This window comes from Engraulis encrasicolus, chromosome 13 (genome assembly GCF_034702125.1).
Source record: "Engraulis encrasicolus isolate BLACKSEA-1 chromosome 13, IST_EnEncr_1.0, whole genome shotgun sequence".
Lineage (NCBI taxonomy): Eukaryota > Metazoa > Chordata > Actinopteri > Clupeiformes > Engraulidae > Engraulis > Engraulis encrasicolus.
Window position 1 is genome coordinate 47,800,550 of NC_085869.1, and position 12,460 is coordinate 47,813,009.

General features: G+C 43.4%; 2 protein-coding genes across 2 annotated transcripts in view; one reads left to right on the plus strand and one right to left on the minus strand.

Annotated features, from left to right (window-relative positions):
- Positions 1-748: 748 nt before the first annotated feature.
- On the plus strand, positions 749-6,744 carry mob4 (MOB family member 4, phocein). The gene is made up of 8 exons (XM_063214678.1): positions 749-892; positions 1,797-1,859; positions 2,878-2,978; positions 3,619-3,661; positions 3,967-4,053; positions 4,268-4,347; positions 4,867-4,978; positions 6,028-6,744. The coding sequence occupies exons 1-8, from the start codon at positions 833-835 to the stop codon at positions 6,160-6,162; spliced, it is 681 nt and encodes a 226-aa protein (XP_063070748.1). The 5' UTR covers positions 749-832; the 3' UTR covers positions 6,163-6,744.
- Positions 6,745-8,968: 2,224 nt separating this feature from the next.
- Positions 8,969-12,460, minus strand: part of rftn2 (raftlin family member 2) — a 28,139-nt gene continuing 24,647 nt past the window's right edge. Inside the window, exons 6-9 of the mRNA XM_063214090.1 lie at positions 11,346-11,452; positions 10,867-10,970; positions 10,109-10,187; positions 8,969-9,568 (exon numbers count right to left, since the gene is read on the minus strand). Of these exons, the coding sequence (XP_063070160.1) occupies positions 9,365-9,568; positions 10,109-10,187; positions 10,867-10,970; positions 11,346-11,452 (494 nt within the window). The 3' untranslated portion in view covers positions 8,969-9,364. The remainder of the gene's footprint in view (positions 9,569-10,108; positions 10,188-10,866; positions 10,971-11,345; positions 11,453-12,460) is intronic.

The following is a 12,460-nucleotide window of genomic DNA, read 5'->3' on the forward strand; positions in this document are numbered from 1 at the left end:
TTTTGTTACTCTGGTTTTGGATAACAAACACACTTGATTTGTAGTAAGTGTATGTGGATTTTTTTATTGTGATCTGCCCTTTTTTTTAGCATGTTGGAGGTGTAGGCTTATGTGAAGTCCCTAACATCACATTAACATGTAGGCCTACACCTTGTGCAGGCAACAAACTTGCATTGTCTGTCAGAGGCAGGTGTTCATATATTACCAACAGCAGAGGGCAGTAACACTCTGTATTAAAGTTTTGACATTCTGCCTAATGCACACATCATGCGCAGGCCTACCTATACTTTTCATGAAAATGTATTGCCAGATTAATGTACTGGAGATTGTTGATTGGACACCATCAGCCACAGCAGTGTAGAAAGGCCTGACCTTGGGTGCACCCCCCTGTGAGTCTTCATGACCCAGTGGGGTAGCAAAACAATAGTTTTTATTTTAACCAAACCATAATTCAATGCCCTCCTATGCCAAACAATAAAGTATTTTCTGGAACGAAGTTGCATGTGAATATTTTAGGGCATTCAATGTGAACTGGTTCAGTAGGCTAATTAAATTGGCTTCTGCATTGGTGGTTTCAAGGCATACCTTTTGCGCTTATGGGAGTGCATGGCAGAGAACTGACATACTGGGATTGCAGCAGACCATTTTTTTTTCTTTGACGGGATGGTCGCGGATAGATCGGTTTCTTCCATCCCCACCCCATAGCTTTACATTGGGACGGGGTTGAATAATAGAAGTGGAGCGTAGACTGGATTCATCTTCGGCGACTGTTCAGTACCATCGCCGCTTGTAGAAAGCGTCATCGGCAGTCGCATCCGGGAATTCTGTCGAGATGGTCATGGCGGAGGGTACTGCTGTTCTGAGGAGGAATCGGCCAGGCACGAAGGCGAAGGTATTTGATCATTGACCGAATTTATTATAAAGCCATGAAAGGCCCACTTCAAGCCGTTCAACCCCAGGTGTGGGTTTAGAGACCCGGGCCTAGCGCCAACCCATATTGGCACACTATAAAACACTCTTACAACCAGCTAGCCCCCAGCCCTTCAATGTTAACGAGAGCTAAGTAAAGTTAGCTTGGAAAAGCAGGAAATGTCGAAATGTCGACAGCTGGGTGCATTCAATAATATGCCCATTGTTTAGTTTTCATTCTCAACAGCTCACCCTCACCGGATGATGTTGTTTGCACGAATAAATTAAATAAACATCAACCAGCCAAGTTGGAATGTTACTCGTAGCTAAACAGCTAGCCATATTTCTGGTCAGCAGTGAAAATAGCCAACGTTAGCAGGCTGGCTGAGTCATTTTACTACTTTTGGATGGCGAACACTTGACATGTAATACGAAAGTGATTTGCTGTTACGCAGATATTTGCACCCATTACACTGCATCCCTGTCAGCATTACATGATTTACTCGAAGGTGGAATGTTGTGCTAGATGTAGTGCTGCTACATTGTATACAGTAGTTGACAAACTGACACATTGTATTTAGGGAGTGAACGGTCTAAATTGGTCTGATGACTTCAGAGATGGCAAAGCCTCGTCGTTGGTCTTCATGGCTTGCGTGGATCACTTGCATACTCCGAAGCATTCTACGTTTGCTGTATGAATTGAATTTGTAATCATCCTTGTCACCTAGGAGTTGAGATTGTACCCAAAACGGAACCTTTCTCATTTGACATCTTCAAAGCTACATCAGTTGTTTTACTCAGTTTCAAATGCCCCGTACAGCAACATGCAGACCGTTGCGGAACATTTTTGCTAGATATAAATAGGCCTACTGTGCTGTTTGTTACAGGATTTTTACAACTGGCCTGATGAGTCCTTTGAGGAGATGGACAGCACCTTGGCTGTTCAGCAGGTAACCTGATTTACCACCATGCACATTGATGATCTCTCTCGCATTTATTTAATCACAAAATCGAGTAAGCCTGTGCTCTGAGAAGTACGTTCCAGCAGTCATGATGAGACAGAACAGTTGTGTTTCAGAAGAAAACCTCCTGAAATCATAGCTGAAACCTCATGAGAGCCATGTCTGGTAGGTCACCAGACACCCACTGGAAGACCTACATGAACTGACTGTAGAACAAAAACAAGACTATGATCCTATGTTGTCAGTGTCTTGACTGTGTCGGGAAACTACAAGTCATACAGTGTTACTATTACTGTGTCTTTTGCCTTTGCAACAGTGAGCGAATAAATGAATGCCAATCGTATATGTCTATCAAGCTCAATGTTCACTTGATACTGCAGTCAAGTTGAGTTGATTTGCACAGTCTTTGAATGGAATGGCTGCAACAATATTCAGCCAGTTGCTGAAAGCAAGCCCTGGCTTTTGGACAGGGCACAGAAAGTGGGGTCTTTGCCATTTTGATACCTTCTGTGTTGATGGTGATAGGGCAGCCATGGTCTAATAGTGAGGTGGTCTTAAGATCAGAGGGTTGCAAGTTTGAATCCCACTTCCGTTTATGGATTAACCCATTTTAGCCTAAGCCCTTTTTGGGAAAAAGTACCCTCTTAAAACCCGAATATCTCAGCCTCCAAAGCACATTAAAACATGAAATAAGTTGCATTTAAAAGCTAGGACCCTCATGTTGCATTAAGATGTGTTCATTCAGCTCTGACCTACCCATATTTTTTAATAAAACAACTTGAATCTCAAGAACCTGAATGCAGCATATATGTCGCTCCAGGACAAAATGGGTTAAGAGCCCTTGAGCAAGGCACCTAACCCCACATTGCTCCATGGACTGTAGCCAATTCCATGTAAATAACCGAAGCTGTTTCGGATAAATGCTTCAGCTACTGTAAGTGCAATGTAATGTAATGTAATGGTGCATTCTTCACCCGTTAAATTGGTTTTGTTTTTTGCCTGTCAGTACATCCAGCAGAACATCCGCTCTGACTGCTCCAACATCGACAAGATCCTAGAGCCCCCGGAGGGCCAGGATGAGGGCGTATGGAAGTACGAGCACCTAAGGTACTGCTTCTCAACTGGGCCTCTACAACCCCCAAGCTCAGTTGCAATAGGGAGTCATTAGGCTGGTGGACTGGGGAGGCACCAGTGATCTATGAAATACCTGTTTGTGCTTGGTTCTCTCTCTCTCTCTCTCTCTCTCTCTCTCTCTCTCTCTCTCTCTCTCTCTCTCTCTCTCTCTCTCTCTCTCTCTCTCTCTCTCTCTCTCTCTCTCTCTCTCTCTCTCTCTACTGTATGTGTGAGTTGGAATGGTTGCTTTTGTGAAAAAAGAGGCATAATCAGTTAATGGTGTTTGGTTTTCATTCTGTGGTGTGTTAATGTATGGGAAATGCTGTGTGTATGTGATTGCGTTGAGGCATGTTATGTAGAGATCATCGCTTCTGCAGCTGGCAGCATAATGAATGCGGTTATGATGACAACCTCTGTCTCTCTGTCTCCCTCTGTCGCACCATCACTCTGTACCTCCCTTTGTCTCGCCCTCTCGGTCACACAATTCAATTATCTGTATTTTATTAAAGCTGGGAATGGTGGAGACATCAATGTTTATTTTTTAAACACAAATTCAATGTTTTTGTGTGTGTGTGATGTTGTGTTTGTGCTGATAGTACCAGGTAATAATAACTTGTTGTGTTGTGTTGTGCAGGCAATTTTGTTTGGAGCTAAATGGATTGGCTGTCAAACTACAGGTATGTGTTCCTGCTTTTCTCCATGAGATGCATCCTCCTGTCAATGTCAGATTTGTAAACAAAACAAAAAAATATATATTTCTCAATACTCAATTACTCAAGAGCTAAAAAGCTGAACTATGTCATAACATTGCTGTGACATTACTGAGGGTTACAGATTCGGACTTGTTCATTACCATACTATTTTGGTAACAACAAGTTTATAATGAGGCTTCTGCGTTAAATGGTAAACAGGCAGTGATGGGCAACCTGGATTCAAAAGCTTTTTTTAAATGGACGCTGATCTTGTCCCCTTGCATGTACAGAGTGAGTGCCACCCTGACACATGTACCCAGATGACTGCCACCGAGCAGTGGATCTTCCTCTGCGCAGCACACAAGACACCCAAAGAGGTACAGTCAGCATTATCTGCATTCCTCTATACAACCTTAAAGACGAATCCCTTGCAAACAGTCTCACAATGCTGCTATGCATTGTAAATTGCTAAAATAACGAAGCAATCACATTAAGATCCTACTTTTAGAGTGAGGAAATCTGTGGGACCTGTCTGTTGGCTTTTCTGGAGTGCCTTGTAACCCACCTAACATTTACCTGTGGTCCTTTCAGTGTCCAGCCATCGATTACACAAGGCACACGTTGGATGGTGCTGCCTGCCTTCTGAACAGCAACAAGTATTTCCCTAGCCGGTGAGTCTCGCTGATATAAACCACAGGTCAGGGGTGCTTAACTAGTCTGTAACAGTGTTGCCAGAATTGGGTAGTTTATGATGACCCTCTGCGGGTAAATTTGGTTGGGTTTTTTTCTGCAGATTTATCACCATAGAGATCAATAGAATTAAGTTAAAATTGGACAGGTTTAGTGCCTCCAGGTGGGCATTTTTGGGGGCTGGAATAAACCAGTCACATCTGGCAACCCTGCTCTGGACTTCTCAACGAGTAGGGTGATGCAAAACATTATTAAGGAGATCAGAAGCTCCATTGTGAATGCCAGCTTGTGCATGAATATCCAGAATGTACAGAGCAAGTCACTTAACCCTATTTTGCTCCAAGGACTGTAACCAATACCCATATATTAATAAAACATAGGTTTTATATTGTGATTTATATTCATAACACTTTACACGTGTAATAAATCTAAGTAGTTTTGGATAAAAGCATCAGCCAAATGTAATTTAATGGTGATTTTAAATTTCTTTCTTCCTTCAGTGTCAGCATTAAGGAGTCGTCCGTAGCCAAATTGGGATCAGTGTGCCGCCGCATCTACAGGATTTTCTCTCACGCCTACTTCCACCACCGGCAGATATTTGACAAATACGAGGTGAGAGCCTGAGCCATCAACACTAAGAAGCTGTTACATACCACCTGCCACACTGGAGAGATTTTATTATTTTTGCATTTCTGGAAAGCGAAGTTGCTCACTATGTTAACCACCTTTTTGGTTGCAATGCAATTTCCCATTGGCAACTACCGAAGTTGCTAACTGCTAACAACTTCGCTTTCCAGAAATGCACCCCAGATAAAATATCGTCATGTAAAACATCTGCACACGTGTAACCAGCACCTGAAGGTAATGACACCCAGGACAACTTTTTGAGCAATGTTGCCGGGCCACATTATAATTGGCTATTCATTTTCTGATTAAATGGTTGAAAAATGAGTTGCCTTCTGCTGGAGAAATCCAAAGTTGCCCTGTGTATCATATCATCATCTTTACGCACTGACCCCTTGGCATTGCCTCCTTGAGACGTACTTCCTCATTTAGCCATAGGGTGGCAGTGTCAAACCACTATAGCAGAGCTGTTGACTTGGAGTTCTGACCTGCACACAATAGTGCTGTGTTCATACTTGCAACCTCATCAATTGGGACCAGTTGAACAATAACTTGTGATTTTGTCTGAGTCAGAAGCACACTCACAATCTTACCCAACCCTTAGTAGTCACTCCCTGACTACAGGGTTGGGAGTGTTTGCATTTGCGAAAGATTATCCAGGTCCACATCAAGAAAATCTGTTTATCCAATCTTATTCCAAATGTTGTCAGTTAGATATACTGTATAGAGTTGTAGTAGTAGTAGATCAGGCTCGGTATTGCTTTGTACTTGCCTTACCACCACATCCTTCCTTCTCCTCCTTCTCATTTCTGTCCTCCCTCCTCTTCCTCTTCCTCTTCCTCCCCAGAGCGAGACCTTCCTGTGCCACCATTTCAAACACTTTGTCCAGAAAATCTAGTTAGGTTCATCCAGTCAGTCAGTCTTATTCCAAAATGTCAGCTAGTGTAGTTTTAATAGATCAGATCAGTATTGTTATATACTTGCTCACCATGTCCTTCTTCTCATGTCTGTCCTCCCTCCTCCCACTCCCTCTCCAGAACGAGACCTTCCTGTGCCACCGTTTTACGCGCTTTGTCATGAAGTACAACCTGATGTCCAAGGACAACCTCATCGTGCCCATTCTGGAGGAGGAGGTGCAGAACGCCAGCGCCGCAGGGGAGAGCGAGGCCTGAGCAGGAGGGGAGCTGGTCCATGGAGGAGATCCACGGGTCACCATGGCGACAGTAGGGATGCTCTGCAGTCTGCAGCTGTGTGTGGCCATGGTTTGGCCCGACTCACACTCTCTCCATTCTTCCTCTATGTCCAAACCCTGGTGCCCATCCCATTCTCCTCCGAAAAAGGAAAAAAAGGTCCATCATGATTTTATTATTTTTTGTGCAGCTTAGACTTGACACATGCATACTCCGGTGTGCTCCTTGTATATAAGACCACCCCCCCTCTCCTTGCCGTCCTATGCTCCCTGTGCCCCCCCTCCTCTCGGCTTTTTATTCTAACAATCATGTCTCGTGGGTGCTTCAGCTTTAAGGTTCCCTCTCACCTCCTCTTTATATGTTTGTTTTTATTTTTTCATTCGAGTGTGTTTGTATTCTATCTCCCTTGTACCCACTCCCCTTTCCTCTCCCCCATCATTAAGTTATTTAGTGGGAACTGGCACACAGCCTTACCCACACATTTTTGTTTTTATTTTTCTTAAATGATGAACTAAAGTTTGATATTTTCATGTCTCTTAATAATTAAAAACACTTGTACCCAGACATTGTGTTGAAGTAGTGACTGGGGGGAAAGTATGCAAATAATGCATGCAATGCATGATGGTGGTGGCTCAGGTGCTAGAGGAGACTGTTAAGCAACCAAAAGAAAGGTTGCAGGTTGAAGCCCTGATCTGCCTGACCCCATCGATGTGTCCTTGAACAAGACACTTAACTCCTAAATTGCTCCAGCAATTGTGGCAGCCCCTGCCTCTAGTGTGTGAATGGGTAAAATATGAGCCATACAGTGTAAAGTGCTTTGAGTGCTCGAAGGAGTGGAAAACATAATATAAAGGCCTACTGTCTACTAATGTCTATTTACCATTTTAAAAGTGCATATCTCCCAAATGTCTTAACTTCATTAACAGCATCTAAAATGCTGTGAAATAGAGTATTGACATCCAGTTTGAGTAACTGTTGTGAGACCAAAAGAATATGTTGGAAAACAAACTTCTGACAATGCATTGGGAAATAGCCATTTTAATAATATAAACACCTACAGAATTTCTAATGTTGAATTTGAAATACTGCAACAGGTTGGTAACACTTTTTTTGTCATGGCACTTACCACCTTACAATCTGTCAATTAAAAAAAACGAGACAATACATTTCCGTGGGTTAATTGTAATAAAGAGCAGCATGAGGTCCTAGTATAAGCATTTAAAAAAGGGGCAAAAAGCAAACACTTAAACATGGGACTTGCCTGGGTGTGCACAACACTACATGACTAAAAATGAGGGTGATTTGAAACAGTATAAGCCATCGACAACATAGCCCTCACATCATATGGATATGGAAATTCACAACACATAACACTAGATTTTCAAATAAAAAACAAATTACATGTGGAAAGTTTTTTTGTGCAATTTATGTGATATGAGAAGGAAAGGAACTCCTAACATGATTTGATAGACCAATAACATTAGCAGCGGCTGTCACTATGAACATGAACAGTCTGTTGGTACCTTCCATTTGCCAGATGGTGCCAGGACGAAATACAATAAAAACGTAAGATGAGGGCTACGATGTGAGGATGTGGATGTGGATGCATCAAAAAGAGCTCCCCTCTGTGACTAGTGGGTTGTCACAGTGCAAACAAAACGTTTACGGGTTGGCTTCAGTTAACTTTTCAGCCATGGGGGGTGGGGGGTATTCTTACAACCTGGTTTAGGTTTAAACCAGATTAAGTCAACCTTGAGGTAAGGGTGAATCATCTAATATAAGAGCACTGCATGCAGGTCTTTTCTTAACTAAATGACATCTGTGGGCGATCCATTAGCAGGTCTACCACTTCCTCTAGGTTAACTTTACCAGGTTTATCGCTTAACCATGTTCTTGGAATACCACCATACTCCCACCACAGCTTTCAACACACGTCTGTCTGAGGATGACAATATTAAAAACACCCATTCACTCACACTTAACTCTTACATACACACACATACACACCCCTCCTGGCAGGAACTGTGACCCCTCCACCCCCCACCACTTCGGATTGAATCTGGAGAGTTTCCATAAGAGGACGGTGGTGTTTAGTGTTATGACTGTGGGGCCAGAACCCTGTCAGTACCGTCGAAAAGCACCTTAGGATTTACACACCTGATAAATGTTTACATCCTGCCCCTAACTGGGGACAGGATATGAAGAAAAAGAACATGTGAAGTTATTTGCCTTTGTTTAGCTGTGTGTGTGTCTGTGTGTCTGTGTCTGTGAGCACAGGTCATATTGCTCAACAGAACTGGTGGGAACTTCATTGTGCATGTAAATAAAAAGAAAAAAATATGTGATAATACTTCAAAACAAGGTGCTAAGGGGGAAATAAAATATCTGGCATAAAGTTAGGGTGAAAGCATACTTAGAAGCATACCACCAGTGTGTGTTTTTTGAGGGGTTTTGTGTGTGTGTGTGTGTGTGTGTGTGTGTGTGTGTGTGTGTGTGTGTGTGTGTGTGTGTGTGTGTGTGTGTGTGTGTGTGTGTGTGTGTGTGTGTGTGTGTGTGTGTGTGTGTGTGTGATTTCCTTGTCTGTTTCCCCTTGGCTTCCAGCAGACACCTGGAGCATTTTTACAGAGTGAGGGAGGATGTGCGGGAACACTTTAAAACGTGGTTAAACTGGGTCAAATTTAACAGCTGGGTGTTTTCTGTGCTTTTTACAATTTTACCGGCCATTGCAACAAAAATATAAAATAATACAATATAACACTGAGATAAACATGAGAGAATACTTCCAATGGTAAGTATGGCTTTGTAATTTTTTTTTTTAAAAAAAAGTGCTGGAAGTGATTCTAAAATAAGTTTTTTTGTTAGGAGGGTCTCATCATCAAATCCCAATTTTCTTTACTGGGGGGCAAGGAGGGCTGTCCTTTAGTCTTCTCCATATTTGACTCTGGTAGTGACACGCAGGTTTGCCTCACACAACATGGCCGACATACGCAGCCCAAATGTGTCCTTCTGCATCCACATTATGAAAGTCATCCATTAAAGGAAGGTCAGAGGTCACCAAAGGAGGAAGTCAAAAGGGGTAAAGTCAGCCCGTCAAGGCCAGGCGTCTTGGCAGGTTTATGAAGTGATGGGATGGGGGTGGGGTGTTGGTGATTAGGAGGTCTTGAGAAGACGGTGAGGGTGAGGGTCACATGCATGTGACCTCGGCTGCTCCATCGTCCTGTTCGAAGCCGCCCTCCTCCAGGTGGGACAGGGCGCTGGAGTAGCCTCCCCCGAACACGGGGAACCCCCCGATGCCCCCCGAACACGGAGACAGCTCCTCTGAGGACTGGGGGCTGCCCACGCCCCGACTCACAGAGCGGGCAGACACCTCACTACGGGAAGCAGCAGCCTGTGGAAGGGGGGAAGCCATAGAAGATTCAGAAAGGAAATGTGGATGGGGGAAGAAATGATACTTGAATTTAAAGTGCTTTCTTCAACCCAGCTCACGTTTTGATTATGCTACCATTTTGAGATTTAAAGAGGCAGTGGGTCCATTCCATATGCAAACCCTCGTCTCGGTTGTGCTTGTGGCCTCGTGATGACATCGCAAGATGTCGTTGACGACAGAAAGTTTGAATAACATCTCGTAAAAGCGCAACTCAAAGGTAATTTTGTCATTGGCAATCGGCAAGTACATGAGTAAAGGTACAGGACCAGAGTTTGGATAATGGAATGAACCCAGTAAGTAATTTTTCAGTTTTAACAATAATGTTTCCCAAAGTGTTTAGAGGTCCTTGAAAATCATAAACGGATAAGAGGATCTTCAGAATTTATTTTGCCATCAAAGAGGAAAACTACTTAGTATCTCTTTAAAGTATTGTCTTTAAAAAATATCAAAAGACATATGGAGGAACCAAAGCTGTTAGTGGACAGCTGTGAAGACTCTCACCTGGTTCTGTTGCGGTACCAAGGGAGTTCTGACTGGCCTCTGAAGAAACACCACTTGCTTGGTAGCCAAGTTCCCATCACTACAACAACACATACAAGTTCAAGAATATCAAATATCTGGTACCCACAATGACTGTTAGAGAACATGTGTTTCTACCGGAGTTAAGTTTATGAATATACAGTATCAGATGGGTCGAGTGAAGTCCATTTGGATTCTGCTATACTTGTAATGCCAGAGGCGCTTAGGCCGATTTGTTATTTTAGCAATTTTAATATGTCTATGTATAATTACTCATTAACATCCCATACTCAAAGAAATCAACTTCACAACACCAGACAAAGACTCACATTCATACGCACAATTACATTTTGCTGGATTCTGGCAGTGGGGATTCTGAAATTCTAAAATTCTAAAATTATTTGATTATAAATGAATGCCATAAAATATTGAATTGATCATGCCATTTCTTCTGGAAACTGTCAGAATGGAAGGTTGGGGATAGAATTGAAAACTGTTGAAGGACTTCACCCTAACCATTGTCTTGCAGAGGCAGCAGAGGCTCAAGACATCATATGATGTGTGCATGCATACGTGCTTGTGTGTGTGTGTGTGTGTGTGTGTGTGTGTGTGTGTGTGTGTGTGTGTGTGTGTGTGTGTGTGTGTGTGTGTGTGTGTGTGTGTGTGTGTGTGTGTGTGTGTGTGTGTGTGCCTTGTGTATGCGTGTGTGTGTGTGTGTCTTGCGCGTGCATGTGTGTCACCTGTCATGGCGGATAATGGGTGTGGGCAGCACACAGGTCAGCAGCCAGCCGAACTCTGCCAGAGTATGAAGCAGAGGTCCATAATCCGTCTTCACATTGGAACCCTGGATAACCCATAAGGAAGGGCCTTAATGTCAAATACATTACATTCCGAATACTCAATGGCAAAGATCACTGTCTACAAAAAAAAAAACCACAATCTTCAGGCTCAAGGATACATCAATCACCACAGTAGTGTCACACATGCGCACAATGTTATTTTATGGGGGGGGGGGGAGATTAAAATCATGTAGAAGAAGTGGAGATATCAAAACCAGAAGGGGTGAAGCCCCCCACCCCCCTACAAATCGCACCCTGGACACCCCCACCCTACACACACACACACACACACACACACACACACACACACACACACACACACACACACACACACACACACACACACACACACACACACACACACACACACACACACACACCTCTATCACCGTCCACTGCTCCACCACAATGGTGTCGTTGGCAGGAGCGGCCATGCTTCGCTCCTCATAGATGAAGAGACCTTCTAGCGACCTGGGCACCGGCTCCCCTGTGACAAACACATGGGAACACACAGGAAAACACACATGGCTGATGACAACCTGTAGTTTTATGGAGGGCGTGCACATGCAAGAGGGCAACTTCAGCAAGTGTCAAATGAAAAAAAAAACATACTTGAGGGAAACAGCAAAAAGAGCTGCACACTTCTTGCAAAAGACTGTCTAGAGAAGAGGTGGGGAACTTCTTTCATTCGAGAGGCCACTTCAACATTTGATTCAGTGCTCCAAGGGCCATACTATGATCACAAACTTGCCCTGCATTTTAGGCCTATAATTGAAGGTGGCCACCTTTACAACAGAACCCACCTTCACTAGGTCCCCTGAAAATATAACTTATTTTTACTGCAAATGTAATTTCTAAGATTGTGCTTTACAAAACACATTTCGTGTGTAACTGCACAAGAGTAAAATTATATCAGGGGCCGGATAAGACGGACTCATGGGATGTAAACGCCCGCGGTCCATTGGTTCCCCACCCATGATCTAGAGCAACATATTTTTGGAACGATTTCTAAAGAGATCCTCTAATGATCAAGGCACTGGCTGGCCTGTGATAGGGTACGACAAAATTGTCAATGAGTACCCCCCGTACACATTTAACACCACAAGTTACTGCACATCACCAGCACCTGGCCACTGGCTGTGCACAGGTACTCTATGCTTTGAATACCTTAAATATAACTTTGTGTACAATACACTACATAAAACAATTCTCAGCATCCTGATAGGGTGTAAAATACAGATTGCACAGTACATGTACTGTATGTCTGTTTTGAGACAGGGACTGACACAGAGAAAGGATCCGGTATCCTCCAGGACTCCGGAATCTAGAATGCTTTTACTTCCTGACCCAATAACTCTCACGGTGAACTACTTTCTGACAGACGTGTGTGTGTGTGTGTGTGTGTGTGTGTGTGTGTGTGTGTGTGTGTGTGTGTGTGTGTGTGTGTGTGTGTGTGTGTGTGTGTGTGTGTGTGTGTGTGTGTGTGTGTGTGTGT

Coding starts and splice junctions, on each gene's coding strand:
- mob4 (XM_063214678.1), top strand. CDS start 833: ATGGTCATGGCGGAGGGTACTGCTGTTCTGAGGAGGAATCGGCCAGGC. Junction 893..1,796: donor GGCCAGGCACGAAGGCGAAG/GTATTTGATCAT, acceptor TGTTTGTTACAG/GATTTTTACAACTGGCCTGA. Junction 4,348..4,866: donor AACAAGTATTTCCCTAGCCG/GTGAGTCTCGCT, acceptor TTCTTCCTTCAG/TGTCAGCATTAAGGAGTCGT.